The sequence below is a fragment of the Piliocolobus tephrosceles genome, chromosome 10 (genome assembly GCF_002776525.5).
Source record: "Piliocolobus tephrosceles isolate RC106 chromosome 10, ASM277652v3, whole genome shotgun sequence".
Taxonomy (NCBI): Eukaryota; Metazoa; Chordata; class Mammalia; order Primates; family Cercopithecidae; genus Piliocolobus; species Piliocolobus tephrosceles.
The window spans coordinates 60,029,623-60,045,522 of record NC_045443.1 but is presented as its reverse complement, the minus strand read 5'-3'; the positions used below and the strand labels follow the sequence as shown (position 1 = coordinate 60,045,522).

Sequence of the window (15,900 nt, the reverse complement as noted above, 5' to 3'; positions counted from 1 at the left end):
TTTGAGACGGAGTCTCACTCTGTCGCCCAGGCTGGAGTGCAGTGGCGTGATCTAGGCTCACTGCAAGCTCCGCCTCCTGGGTTTACGCCATTCTCCTGCCTCAGCCTCCCGAGTAGCTGGGACTACAGGCGCCCGCCATCTCGCCCGGCTAGTTTTTTGTATTTTTTAGTAGAGACGGTGTTTCACCGTGTTAGCCAGGATGGTCTCGATCTCCTGACCTCGTGATCCACCCGTCTCGGCCTCCCAAAGTGCTGGGATTGAGCTTACATCTTAAAATCAGTATTCTTTTAGACACCACTGAGGAAGTAAAAGATAAGATCTTATGGTCAGGCACTTTAGTTCACGTCTATAATCCCAGCACTTTGGGAGGCCCAGGTGGGCAGATCACTTGAGGCCAGGAGTTTGAGACCAGCCTAGCCAACATGGCGAAACCCTGTCTCTATAAAATTACAAAAAATTTAGCCAAGCGTGGTGGTGCATGCCTGTAATCCCAGCTACTTGGGAGGCTGAGGCATGAGAATCATTTGAACTCTGGAGACAGAGGTTGCGGTAAGCCAAGATCACACCACTGCACCCTAGCCTGGGCAATGGAGTGAAACTCTGTCTCAAAAACAAAACAAAAGATCTTTTATCTGGGGACATTTGTAGTCCCACATTATATGAATATAGAAATATGCAATATCTGATTTATTTTGATATTCTAAATAACCAAAGGAGGTAGTGAAATGTTGATACCTTTCCCAAAGGGAAACACTGTTAAAAATGTTCAGAAACACTCAAGTCAGAATAAATAGTACCTATTTCTGGGGAAAAAGTAGGCACTAGTCACAAAATACAGACGAACAGAAGAAGAAAAAAATGCTTCCAATGAAGGCAGATGGTAACAGTTTCATCAAATACTCTAGGCTTCTTTGAGAGCAGCGCTTTTCATCTTTGGTCCTCGGGTTGCCTGGCACGGCGTGGGGCTTGTGGTGAAGGTGACCTCTGACCACTGGTTTTTAATACTTACTGTGCATGCTGTCAGAGGTAGGTGTGCCCCTACGACCCCCTGATTGTATCTCAGATCTTCCTTCATACTGTGAAGGCTATGTAGCAAATCCCTCCTGTGTCCACTATGAAAAGTGAGCCTTGGCTTTTTCCTAAAGGACCAAAATTTCAGGAATTTTCTGACTGACTTCAATTCTGCTTCCCAGCAAGGCCTGGTTTAGCTCTGTTTTGTCACCTATTATATTTATATTGTCACTTAGTCCAGGACAATAGGTATAAATAAGACATGTGTCTTCTAAGTCCTGATTTCAAACCTTCTCCCTACTTCTCCACCCTCCCAAAAACATGGTTGAATATTCAACATATCAGACCCATGGAGGAAGTCGATTCCACTGCAGGGTTACTTACAGGAAGCCTTTGCCCTCCCAGAGATCAGAACCAAGTTAGCAGTGATTACCCTTTTAACCTGTTAACTATGGGATTTGAGTTCAGGACATAGCTGGGAGGATCTCAGAGTTCTATCTCCTTTTAAGAGTGGGTCTAGATTCCCCGTCACAGTCGGTTCTTAAGAAGGGAAGAAAATGGTAATATTTTAACTTATGGAACTACTATATATAATTCCATCACTGGGTAAATGGAAATACCAAGCAGCTAGGCTTTGTTGGTAAAAACTGTATAAATACATGGTGACATTGTGACGAAAAGAGGGCAAAGATTATAGTTTAGAAATCTATAAATTAGTGTTTCTAGATTAATTATAATAAATTAGTGTTTTCCAAAATTAGCATGTTAATGGTAAAGTCTTTATTTAAGTTGGTTTTGTTCTCTTTGTTTTTGTTAGAACAGGAAGTTCCTCCAGGAAGGAATGAGCCTGTGATTCCACCAGCAGCCAGCAGGTGGAAATAGTAGGCAGTAGAGTGCTGGTTTTTCTTCCCCATTGCCTGGCTGGCAGATGGCCTTGTTCTCAGAATAAACCGGGATCAGATCTGGATACTAAAACCATGCAGAATCTGATTATTTGTGACTGACACTATTAGCAATGTGCTCAGAGCCGTGTTTTAACTCAGCTAGGGGGAGCTGCCAGGTCCTATTGAAACTACCCAACACTTGCTCCTTTCTGCTACCGGATATTGCTTTCCTTTTGCAACTTGAAATTGGTAGAAAACAAAAAATGACCTTGGAGTTACATCATCTGTGGGACTTTCACATCAAATTATTACCATCCCGGGCAATATTTTTTGCTTACACTTCTTTCCTGCTGAATTAGTCTTATTGCACACACATCTCTGTTTGCTTCTCTTTCTTTCTTTTTTTCTTTTCTTTTTTTGAAACGGAGTTTCTCTCTTGTTGCCCAGGCTGGAGTGCAATGGCGCAATCTCTGCTTGTCGCGATCTCGACTCACCACAACCTCTGCCTCCTGGGTTCAAGTAATTCTCCTGCCTCAGCCTCCTGAGTAGCTGGGATTACAAGCATGTGCCACCACACCAGACTAATTTTGTATTTTCAGTAGAGACAAGGTTTCTACGTGTTGGTCAGGCTGGTCTCCACCACCCGACCTCAGGTGATCCGCTTGCCTCAGCCTCCCAAAGTGCTGGGATTACAGGCGTGAGCCACCGCCCCTGGCCCTCTATTTGCTTTCTCGGCTTCCGTTTCTCCTTGCAACAAGGAGCAAAATAAAATCCCACATCTTAAAAACTGGATCTATTGTTTGATTTAAAGATTAACCTCGCTTAAATGTAGTATTTAAGCCGACACAACAGAAGATAACTCAGTCCTGCTACCTAGAAAGTTGCCATGGAAGGTCTTCAGGACTATTGATTAAGCAGATAAATCAATTATCTTGTTAATTGAATCTTATGAGTCATTTCAGTGATCCTTTTAGACCATACTTGAATGATAGTATATGCATGTGTTTTGCTAGTCAGTTTATTCTAGACACATGGCTCGGGGTTCATTGACAGCTAAAATGGGGAGATATTCTAAATCAGTCCTTGCTTAGTACAAAGCAGTAAGCGGTTTTTTCCATGATTTCATTGATTTTTGTAAAAATACCAAAAACTTGAGGTTTTTAAAAAAGTAATTCCATGTTTTTATTATCTAGAATATTAAAAACTTAATCTAATCTGAAAGGTGAGGATTTGAAGAAAAAATGTAGATAATGCAATGGTAAATGTATCTTTATTGACTTAATTTATCATGTTTGCTCTGATAGTAAAAGAACCACCCAGATGGTCCTTTAATGTTCCTTTCAGTACTAAGATTTTGTGAAACATCTTTTAAAGAGGAGTAGGTGGTGTATGTAGGGAAAAAATAAATGTGCTATTTTGGCTTCTAGGGAGGAGGGGGAGGGAAGCAATTATTTTTAGAATATGTTCTAGTTGCACACGGTTTTAGAAGAAATAGAAGAGTGTGTTTTAACGACAGTGAATCCTTCAGGGGAGATGAAGTCTATGGAAACACGTCTTTCAAATCCTTCCCACCATGATCCCAGAGAGGACACTTGCGATTGAAGTGTGTGTGTGCACATGTGCATGTATGCACACTTATGTCCCCACACGAATGTGGGGGAGGGAAGTGGCAAACGCATGCGCATGTTAGCAAAGTTTCTTGGATTAAAAAGTAGTTAAGTTCACTCTTTATGAGAAAGTGCTGCCAAATTTAGCATTCCTTATTTGGGGGAGCTACCGAGGGAGTATAGCTGAACGTAGAAAAAGGTGAAAGAAATAATGAAATCAATTAGAAAAAAATATTGAGTCACATTATTAATATAATAGCGAGGGGTTCAATGGGTAAGCCAACTGGAATGTTTCCCCCAAAGTTAAAGCAGAAAAGTTTTAGTGTTGAGCTCTTTACCTTGATTTTTTTTCCTAAGGATTACATAATTTTCTAAGCAGAATTTCTTGTGATAGAAACCATGATAAATAATGTACCTACCTGTGGTGTAGCCCGAACTTGCTTAACTGAGTCCCAGAGGAATTTGTTGCCATGGACGGCCCTGTTACGTGGACTTTTTGCACCATAACGATTCTACCTTTTGGATCATACTAGTGGTTTGATCAAGTCTGTCAAACAAACACCATTCACATTCTAGTCTATATACAGTATACAAGCAGTAGGTGTTCAAATAACTTTTTGAGATGGAGTCTTGCTCTGTTGCCCAGGCTAGAGTGCAGTGGTGTGGCACGATCTTGGCTCACTGCAACCTCCGGCTCCTGGGTTCAAGCAATTCTCCTATCTCAGCCTCCCAAGTAGCTTGGACTATAGGCACACACTACCAAGCCCAGCTAACTTTTTTTTGTATTTTTAGTAGAGACAGGGTTTCGTCATGTTGGTCAGGCTGGTCTCAAAATCCTGACCTCAGGTGATCCACCTGCCTCAGCTTCCCAAAGTGCTGGGATTATAGGCATGAGCCACCACGCCTGGCATGTTCAAATAACTTTTAATAAATATTGTCTTTCAGCCTTTTAGGTATTCAAGCAAATATTGATTCTGACAGTGAAAAAATAGTCTCTGTAGCTGAGTGGTTCCTTTTGATATATTGGATGTAGACTCTTTATCAATTTATATGTTAATTTAGTAAAATATGTATCTATCATAGTATCAACTTTATATGAGTTCTTTAAATGCAAAAAAATAAAAAAAAATAGCAGTTCCATCCACAAACTCCTTTGTCAGTAGGGTTCGGGGTTCTGTTTTTATGGATTTTCTTGGAGATTAAACAGGCATCTTGATGTTTTCCTTCTCCTCTCTTGTATTTCCTTCAGCTAATTCTTCCCACCTGACACCCATGCCCCTCCTCTTCATCCTCCAGACTCCTACCACTCTTGCGTAGGTTCTGATAACCACTTTTGTCAATCGAGCATTTTAATTGAAGCATGGGTTTCTGCTTAATTATTATCTCAGCAAGCATTAGCATTGTAAGCTTTTCATTTGTGAATTGTGGAATCCATTTCTCATATTAAGGCAGAGGTAAGGGGATAGGGAGATAAAAAATTTTAAATTTATTTCTTCATTTGTCCATTGAATAGACATTTATTAAACTACCATTTACCTGGCCTAACCTAGGTGTTGAGGGCCTAAGGTGAGCAAGAAAGGCCACCACTTTCAATGTGGAAGCTTCTGGGCTGTGGGAAGGGTCTAGATATCCTGCTAAGCCCCTCACACATGCCAGCTAATTTAGACTCACGACAGTCCTTTAAGAAAGCTAATTTATACACAGTTGAAGTAAATGTTAAAAATCCCACATAGTCCTTTGAAGTTTGCCCCATGCTTGATGCTTCTGCAGCTTTTGCTGCTGCTGTTCACTCCCATATTGAAGTGTTTCCTCAGTTGTTTATAAACCCCTACATCCCCCAACACGTATTCCTACCTCTTCCCTGTGACTCTCCATCTCCCCTCCCCCAACCTCTTACCCAGCTCACTCCCAGTGTGTGGGTCTCTCCCAAGTCCTGGCTTTGTGTTTTTTCTCTATTTACTGGTTTTTGTTGTTCTGTTTTTGTTTTTGAGACAGGGTCTCGCTCTGTAACCCCAGTTGAAGTGCAGTGGCACGACCATGGCTTACTGCAGCCTCGAACTCCTGGGCTCAAGAGATCCTCTATCCTCAGCCTCCCAAGTAGCTAAGACTACAGTCATGTGCCACCATATCCGGCTAATTATTTTTTGTAGAGATGGGGTATCACTATGTTGCCCAGGCTGGTCTTGAACTCCTGGCCTCAAGTGATCCTCCTGTCTCTGCCTCCCAAAGTATGGGAATTATAGGCATTAGCCACCGTGACTGGCTTCCACTTACTCTTTAACCAGTATGATATCCCTAAGGTCAACCTCTTCTGTTTCCAGTTCCCCATTGGTGATTCATCCTTTTTATGTTACCATCTCTGGCCCCTAGAGCAAAGCAGTTGCTGGTAAATGCTGGAGTCTCGACTTCTCTCCCCCTTTTCCATGAGGAGGCTGGTTGAAGCAGATGAGCTCTAACTCTGTGGGATTCTCAGGTTACAATAGTGGCCTGACCCTACACCTGCCAACACCACCATCAACGTCACCATTTCTTCCTCTTCTTGTAATTTTTAGCCAGCCCTCATTTTCCTTCCCTCTGCACAAAAGCAGTAGATTACCACTGGAAGATGTGGCATTATTTTAGCCGGGCATTCAGTGTATCTTACTAACTCCGATTTTTCTGAGGTAACAGAACCTTTGCTTCTATCACTAACAGAATTTCACAGGTACCTGTCTTGATGATGTCAGTGTTGGTCTATTTTTAATATTAATTTCTTGGGGAGCCCTCATTGGGCAGGTAACAACACAAGCTTTGGAAGAGAGTCAGGTTGGAATCTAGACTCTAGCCAGGTAAATATGGGCAGGCTACCCCCACTTCTCTGCAACTAAACAATGAGGTTCCTAGTGACGGTCGTGAGAATGATAGAGAGTTTGAGTATGATGTGCTCAGCACATTGCCTGACGTGGAGAAAGTTCTCAATGAATGTTTCTAATTATTACGAACGTGTTACCACTGTAAATTGGTGACTGTGGGAAAAGTCAGGTCAGAGTTCAGAAGCCCTATAAGTCATTTTAAGTCATTTAAGTCATTATAAGTCATTTATAATTTAAGTCATTTATAAGTCATTATAAGTCTTTGCCCTGTAAGTCATGGGTTGACTCCTGCCTGTGTTGAACAGAAGACATCTTTCTGTAATTTATCTGTAAAAGAGACTATTTATCCAAGATTTTGAAGTTTAAAACATTGATCAAGTCTGGGCTGGGTATGGTGGCCTAGCGCTTTGGAAGGCTGAGACAGGATTGTTTGAAGCCAAGAGTTTGAGACCAGCCTGGGCAAAATAGTGAGACCCTGTCCCTACAAAAAATAGAAAAGTTAGCTGGGTGGGGTGGCTGCATAGACCTGTAGTCTCAGCTACTCAGGAGGCTAAGGCAGGAGGCTTGAGCCCAGGAGGTCAAGGCTGCAGTGAGCTATGATCGTACCACTGCACTCCAGCCTGGGTGACAGAGCAAACCTTCTCTCTAATAAGACAAGGCTGGGCGCAGTGGCTCGTGCCTGTAATCCCAGCACTTTGGGAGGCCGAGGCAGGCAGATTGCTTGAGCACAGGAGTTCAAGACCAGCCTGGACAATGTGGCAGGACCCCATCTCTACAAATAATACAAAAATTAGCCGGGCACGGTGGCGCACACCTGTGGTCCCAGGTACTGGGAAGGCTGAGGTGGGAGGATCGCTTGAGCCTGGGAAGCAGAGGTTGCAGTGAGCTGAGATTGGGCCACTGCACTCCAGCCTGGGTGACAGAGCCAGACCCTGTCTTCAGAAAAACAAACAAAACAAAACATTGATCAGGTCCAAGTACTTGGCATTCTCAGCCTCTCTGGTGTATGTTTCACATGGCAGCTCATGCAATCCACAAAGACTAAATTTTCCATAAGCTGTGATATTTACTGAATACAACTTACATTTCATTTGCATTTTTGTCTGATTGTTTCTGTTTGCTGTCTATTGTTTCCTGTCTCTGGTTCACAGATGGTCTAATATGTGGCAGTTTTATGCCAGTGTCCTCTCCAGAAATGCTCATTAGGTGATAGGAAAGCAAGCACTAAAGATTTTTCTGGTCCCTTCGTGAAGCACATTCAGAGTCTGAGGACTGTAAAGAGAGTGAAGGTGAGAAAGCTTTTGCTATACATCCTACACGATCCAACACTAACTTTGTTTTATTCTCCAGGACCTACAGATAGAACGAGAGAGGAGTTCATACAATATATCTGGTGGCTGCACAGCCCTCATTGTGATTTGCCTTTTGGGGAAGCTGTATGTTGCAAACGCTGGGGATAGCAGGTAAGCAAATGAGCTGTCTGATTCTTGCTAATTCCTAATGCCTTCTGATGTTTTTATTTTGTCTGAAAAAATTAAATGATTAGAAGTAATTAAAGACAGGCCTTCTACATCAGAAGGAAAATGCATTTAAGAACAATCAGGTTGGTATTACAAGGTAAAGGCAGTCTCTTACTTATGCATATAGCAGTTCATGTACATGTCTGTGATAAATCTAAACCAGTAGTATTCAAACTTTTTTTGACTTCAGAACCTGCTTCTCAATGAAAACTTAGCAGGAGCATAACATGTGAGACTGATGAGGAGGAAGGAAAGGGATTCGAGTGCCTTGGGTGTTTGGAAGGGAGCCTGGGATGACTCCCCAGTTGACTCCAGTTTTACTTAGTGACTTTGCACTGTTCTCTCCCAGAAGCTTCTCCTTTTATGCACGTTCCCATAGAAGCTGCAGTCACCTCATGTCCGGGTTCAACTAAAGGAAATTTTGCCCAAGAGATCATTGTTAACCCTTCCTTTATCCAGCATTGCCAGGGAATAAGATACATTTATGTTTTTATTTCATTTATCTTTTAAAAATTAGAGACAGGGTCTCACTATGTTGCCCAAGCTAGACTCAAATTCCTGGGCTCAAACAATCCTCCCACCTCAGCAGCCTGAGTAGCTGGGATTACAGGTTTTGCACCACCACACCTGGCAGTTGTGATTTTCTTTTCAATAACTGAAGCTTCTTCACTTTTGGTGTGGGGAATTTTTAAATTACAGATTTTACAACAAATATTCTAACATGTATTACACACTTCTCCACCGCTTTCATAACAAAATATGCTGGCCTGAGAGTGGGACCTTTTCCAAAGAACTGACTCTTTATTCTGAAAGTAGTAAAAGTACAGGACATCCCCCCCCCCCCCCCCCCCCCCCCCCCCCCCGCCCCCCGCTGAAGGGCTGTGAGGACTCTCATTCTTCTGTCCCCTTCCTCTAGGTCACATGGCTCTTGTGGGCTCTCCTGCTTGCTCCACCCTTTTTGAGGTCTGATCCCACCCCTTCGCTTTCCTCTTCCCTGTCTCCAGCTTAAGTTGCTATTGCCTCTGTAGCCCAGAACACCAATTCTCTTGAGGCAATCAAGAAATTCACCTTAATTTTACTTCCATTTACAAAGCAAACTTAGGCTGAGGCAGCCTCCATTCCTTCTAGTAAAGCATCCTTTCCCAGGGAAGATCCCGGACAACAATGAGCGAACCGACCTGGCAGCGGTTTGGGGGGCTTGAAGATTGGTGTTTGTGAAGGTCTGTTGATTTCAAAAGTATATATGTGGTGATATAAACATATATATATATATATATATACACGTTTTACAACAAATATTCTAACATGTAGTACATGCAATGTAATTACATGTTCTAACATGAAAGAGGTGGAGAAATGTGTAATACATGTTGTAAAAACATATATATTTACGTTTCCTTGTAAAATTCTGCCCAGTAAATGGAAGTATGTATAAAATGCTATGCTTACCCCGTGGCTGCTGTTCCCCTGTGTCAGGTCAGGGTTCTGACAGGAGACAGACTCCAACTCAGATGGGTCAGCTGTGAATGAAGGAGGTAGACACAACCGGCCAGGAGTGTTAAGGTCCCCAGGAAGGAGTTGACCACCCTGAGGAACCAGGGAAGGAAACACTGTAGCAGAGCCAAGGAGAGTGGGAGTCACTAATGAGGGACCACTGGGCAGGAGCTATTGGAAGAAATGGGAGAGGAGACGCTGACTTCTCTCTGCCCGCCCTCCCATCTCTTGCCCGACCTTCCCATCAGCTGACCCCAGCAGGAAGCCAGCTGTAGAGTGGCCCAGGGAGGTCAGCCTGCCAGGACACAGACATAGGCCAGGACAGTACCTCCAGGATGGGGACAGATGGAAAAGAACCAGCACATCTGCTACTCCTCTCCCACCCCAGCGTTTGAGCAGCTTCAAAGACAGGAATCTTCGTTCTTCAGGGGCTTTTAAAGCACACTGAGGGGCCAGCCCCTGGCCTCTTGTTCAGTTCCTGATCTTGAGCTGGTTGGGAGACAGAGGAGAGCAGCAAAGGAGGCAATTCCTCTTTGTCTGCTCCAATTGAGTAAGACCAAGTGGATGATTCAGCTGTTGCACTCACGTTCACCTTTTGCGTTTATGTCTGGTTTCCTGTCCTTTAAAATGAGTTTGCTTCCTGGCCCACTTGGGGACTAAGGAAGTGACTGAGTGCCTTGCTCCTGGAAACAGGCCCACCCCTACCTCCCAGGGAAGCGCCTTTCACCAGATGACCTGAGTCAGAAGTTACCTCAACTTCCTGGCTGGAATACCTTTATGTTCGACTATTCTTCAAGACTCAACTCCTCCCCAATGCCTTTTTCTCATTTTTAAACATAGTTTCCTTCAAAGCTCTAGGCTCCTTAACAGAGCCAACTACCTAGCCGGGGCTTCTAAGCCTGTATCTCAGAAGCTCCAGTCCTCTGTCCAGGGACCTGCCAGTCCCAAGTGTTCATCTTCTGGGTTCTTGCCTTCTGTTGTACTTAGGTGCCAATTTCCAGACCAGACTTCGATTTCATCTATAAAGGCAGTGGTATTGAACTAGATAATCTCTAAAAATGATCCCACGAGGAGTGACACTTTTAGAAAGTAAAGTTGTACTGTGAAGGTTTATCTTTTGGTTATTTTATATTTCTTAGAATTTGTTTTGGAAATGTTAATATAACTGAAGTTCTTGGTGTTTCTAAGTGTTCATAAAAATATGATGTTTTGGCCGGGCATGGTGGCTCACACTTATAATCCCAGCACTTTGGGAGGCCAAGGCGGGTAGATCACAAGGTCAGGAGATCGAGATCATCCTGGACAATGTGGTAAAACCCCGTCACCACTAAAAATACAAAAAAAATGAGCCGGGTGTGGCAGTGCGCACCTGTAGTCCCAGCTACCCGGGAGGCTGAGGCAGGAGAATCACTTGAACATGGGAGGCAGAGGTTGCAGTGAGCCAAGATTGTGCCACTGTACTCCAGCCTGGGCGACACAGCGAGACTCCATCTCCAAAAAAAAAAAAGAGTATGATGTTTTACATGTTACATCCAATCATTTGAAAAGCCTAACAGATACTTTTATCCTTAATAAAGCCATAAAACGTAAAAAGAAATTAAAAAGCAGTATCTCTAAAACCTAATAAGCTTAATGATAAAATACTACCTCTAAAACCTAATAAACTTAATTACGCTTACAGTATTCTAGCCCCAGTATCCAGATATAAATTTGGGGTTTTGTAGTTGATTATTTGGTGTGCTTTTCACATCTGGGTCATACTTCAGAAAACCTGAGAACAATGTGAGTTGGTATTTTTATGCACCATCTGAAGGATCGTTTATAGGATGCTTACTAGAGTGCTATTTGCAGCTCTTTCATAAACAATGGATACTGATATCATCTTATAGGATCATTGTCTAGTTTGCCATATTAATAATATAGGTGTTTGAGCTTACAGAAATATTCAGTTATTCCCAAGGAACAACAGCTAAGTGAGCTTTGATCATATCTATAGAAATGTAGGTCCATTATCACTGATTGACGAGCAGTCAGGAATCCCAGGGCTCAGTTTAAAACAAATGCTTGGAGGTGCAGAAGGTTCTGGCAACAGGGCCCTGATTAATGAAGTGCTAAATTTTCTTCTTTATTGCTAGATATTAGCTGTCATGTGCTTTTTTTTTTTTTTTTTTTTTACATCTTGACAGTTTTGAGAGTAAAAAAATCTTTGTTATATGTTCACTGCCCCCATAATTATTCACACTCAAGAAAAGAGAAGCTTTGCCCTGATTTGATTTGGAAGCTGCTAATGGTCAGGAACTAAGCTGTGTATCATCTGATTTACCATCAGACATCTGCACACTTAGGGGTTGTATTCAGGAAATGTTGCCTGATGCTGTTTGTGGCTTTATGGGTTTTTGAGTCAACGACCATGCCACTCAGAGGACGTAGGATCATTCATGTTGGATGGTCCAGAGTGACGCGGGTACCTGATCCATGTGGTCTGTTCCATGCCCTGATAGAACTTGCCCTTCTACTCTGCCGAGCTAACCAGCCACAGAGGCACATGCAGTAACTGCTTGATCTATGCCAGTTGCTTTATTTTTCCTGGGCAGAGGCAGCCAACTCAACACCTAGGGGATCATAAGGGACCAGGAAAGAAGCAGATGGTGGGCGGATTTTCACTTCAGGCAAAAAATGAATCAGTAGCATGCAAATGTCATGCAAAGCAATATGCAAACTATCACCCATTGTGTTTGAGTCATCAGCTCCTTAGGGCTCTGACTGATTCTTCAGTTTAGAAGGTGCTTTGACTCCATTTTAGAGATAATTTCATTTCATCTCTAGAGAACTAAGGCACTGAGGAAGCGAAGCCATTACCACGTATTTTAAACAATGTGTAAAGGTTTAGCAACTGAGACTGGGTGAAGTCACTCAGAGTTTTAAAAAGCATTTAAGATTCATTAAATTCTTAATTCTACTCTTGCCAGACTTACAGTAACAGTGGCATTAAAACAGCTAATAAGCACAAGACATGTATTAAATACTATAACAGAGGATCACATTTAATTATCTCAATAATATAGTGAGAAGTAGGCACTGTTAATACCAGTTAAATACAGTTTACCAATTAATAAACTGAGGCAGAGTGAGGGGAAGTGGTTTCCCCAGGCTTGGACAGCTACGGAGGAGCAGGGCCACCACTCGCCCAAGACTGGGAGTTGGATCTGATCCACAGTCTCTGCACTGTACCCTGGGATTTCCCATCCATGCTGAGACTCACAGGGTTTTGTTTTTCTCATTTTAGCATCTCTAAAGAAGTTCTAATTAACATTTTTTTTTCCTGTTTTTATGTGAAATAATGACACACCTCATAATCAATGGCATCTTAGTTTTCACCTAAAATGGATTATGGAGTGAGTGGAAGGCTGCCTTAGAGGCTATTTTAAATGCACTGCAGTTGTCGACAAGATAAGCTTTGGATGGTCCAATTCATCCATTTATAATGTAGAAAAGGATTTTTTCTCAACATGAGATCTCCCATCTCATTCCAAGAGTCCCAAAGTTCTGAGACTATTTTAAATGTTGTGTTTTTGGCCGAGTGCAGTGGCTCATGCCTGCAATCCTAGCACTTTGGGATGCTGAGCAGTAGGAGGATTACTTGAGCCTAGGAGTTGCAGACCAGCCTGGGCAACATGGAAAAAAACCCATCTTTACAAAAATATATATATATACATTAGCTGGGTGTGGTGGCTCACACCTGTAATCCTAGCTACTCAGGAGGCTGAGGTGAGCAGATCACCTGAGCCCAGAGATGTCAAGGCTGCAGTGAGCTGTGATCATGCCACTACACTCCAGCCTGGGTGACAGAGTGAGACCCTGTCTCAAAAAATTAAAACTAAAAATAAATGTTTTCATTTTGATCATAATCTATTGAAAATAATATAAGCATTTTCTGATTCTATAAATGATTGCTACCATAAATTCAGACTTCCATTGTGTTGTGCTTATAACTTCTTTGGAAGCAAGTGTCTCACTGACGTTTTCGAATTGAGCCCACAGACTCCTGGGAATAGAGGGTCATCTTCTCATGCTTGAGAGTCTCCTAGGAAAGGGTAGGGAAAGTCAAATGTGTTCATTCATTAGCTCCGTAGGACGGGAGTGAACGGCATTTCATGAATTGTCCCTGAGCAAAGCCAGTGAAGTCCAGCCAGGATGGTTTTCTTTCATGTATCTTTCACTCCTTTTTAGTTTCCCACAATTACCGCTCCATTAGAGTGAAAGCTTTCTCTATTAGTTCAAAGGTGAGTTTCTTTGACAAGTCTGAATGTTCCTGAGGACAGGAGTTAGGTATTAAACAGGACTTCACGTTTCTAAATTCAAAATCAATTACACATCTGTGGCATCTTCTCTCCACGTTTCTTCCTTTTGCTGGTGGTAAAATAATGAAATACTAGGTAACTGCCTCCAAGCCAAGGGCATGCAAAGAACTATTCATTTCTTCTTATGTTCATGGATTTCACCAACGGCCAGTACAAATCCTTTCTGGAGCTCCTTTTTGCTAATAAGTGGTTCATCTATCCACACATGCCAGTGAGCTCCTGCTCCGATATTAGCCTTCCTCTGAGTTTGGAAATATATTTGATCTTAAGCCATTAACTATATTAAATACACTATTCCTCTCACTTTCTTTGACATGTATTTGAAAAATAACAGAGAAAAACCAAAATCAACAACTCTTCTCCATTGTGAAAGGTGAATTGCTGCTTCTCCCTTTTTTCTGCAGAGCCCCCTCCCCATCGTTTTAGTGTGTGTTTCATGTAATCCCTTAGCTATACCCACAACCTGTAGAAGGGATGAGCAGAAAGAAAATAATGCTACCAAATGATCACAAATACAGGCAGAGAAACCAAGTAATGGCTTGAGACAGTCTCTACTTTTCCCATCAGGCCACTTGCCGTCCACACAGAGGGCACCCAAGAGGCCCTTGTCTCTCTGAACTTCCTCTCTCGGGGATTTTTGAAGCTCTTCCTGACACCTCTTGCTCTGAATTAGTGGTCTTCAAAGTGTGATCCCCAGACTGGTGGCAGCATCACCTGGGAACTTGTTAGGAGAGCAGATCACTGCTCACTGAAACGCAGCGGGTGGACCCAGCAGTCTGTGTTTAGCAAGCCCTACAGGTGACTCCGATGTGTGCTCCAGTTTAAGAATCACCGCTCTAAAGTCTATCCGTGGGCATCTGAGAGAGCTAGGAAGGAGTGAAATATTTTAGCTGTTCCTGGCCTGAGGGTCAAAGCATTATACTGCAGGCACACTATAAGGCAGTCTCAGCAAGTCCTGCTGCAGCCAGACACCACATGCAGGGCAAGCCCCTGGAACCCGTGTTTGCCCTTCCGCTCTGCAGCCTGCTACATGCAGGGGCGGGGGTGTGGCGGCAGGGGGCGGGGGCCTGCCTGTGCCTGGGCTGGCTGGCTGCAGATTCCTTTCTGCCAGCCTGACATTCTAGAACTTAGGCCCTGTTCCTCTGAAGAGTGGAACTGGGGTGAGAATTTCTAACACGATCCAGCTCCACATGTCAGCCTCCTCTTCCTGCTGGGTAGTTCTGAAGCCTGAGTAGCTGTGAAGCATCCCACCCTATACCGCCCTCCATTCCCTTGTCTGTAATGGGTCAGACATGCCCCTGTGCGGACTTTTCGTCTGTCATTGTTGGGCCCCTGGGAAAGTGTAGTTGTTGCAGTTCCCCATTCCAACCAAGCTATGCCTTTAAACACGTCCCGTTTCTCTTAGCCTACTGAAAGGCTGAGCTAGGAAGTCTCATGAAGTTCATAGAATTAGAATATGTGCACTTAGAAATGCTGGCATGAGATTATTGTGATCAAGATAGTCACCTTTTCTACGCCTGGCTGCTAAGCTAGGGTAGAACAGCGGATCAATGTCAGGAGGGAGCTTCCTAGTAGAGAACCCAAGGCCCTATGTTTGCCCACTCAAGCCCACAACAGTATAGATTTCCAGGGCCCAATCATGTAATTTGTAGGTGATATGAAACCAAGTAAGATGAACTAGCAAGACTTGAAAAGTCCTTTAGTGCCTGGGAAAGTGGGTAAATACCAGGTGAAGCTTAACCACAGTAAAGGTAAAGTATCACACCTGTTGAAAAGACAAAAACCAGCCTGGCAGCCAGGTACGGTGGCTCACGTCTGTAATCCCAGCACTTTAGGAGGCTATGGTGGGAGATCATTTGAGCCCAGGACTTAAAGACCAACCTGGGCAACAAAGTGAGACCTTGTCTCTATTTTTAAAAATTTGTTTCAATTAGTTGGGCACATTGACACATGCCTGTGGTCCCAGCTACTCAGGAGGCTGAGGCAGGAGGATCACTTGAGCTTGGGAGGTTGGGCTGCATTGTGCCATGTTTGCAACAATGCATTCCAGCCTGGGTGACAGAGTGACACCCTGTCACCAAAAAAAGAGAAAGAAAACTAGCAGGATAGGGGAAACAGCTTATCAATGGCTCACATTTTTTTTTTTTTTTTTTTTTTTTTTTTTTTTTTTG

At 43.2% G+C, this 15,900-nt stretch overlaps 1 protein-coding gene across 1 annotated transcript in view; it reads left to right on the top strand.

Annotated features, from left to right (window-relative positions):
* PPM1H (protein phosphatase, Mg2+/Mn2+ dependent 1H) overlaps positions 1 to 15,900 on the top strand; it is a 288,477-nt gene that overhangs the window by 136,221 nt on the left and 136,356 nt on the right. Inside the window, exon 4 of the mRNA XM_023225107.1 lies at positions 7,705 to 7,817. Within this exon, the coding sequence (XP_023080875.1) occupies positions 7,705 to 7,817 (113 nt within the window). The remainder of the gene's footprint in view (positions 1 to 7,704; positions 7,818 to 15,900) is intronic.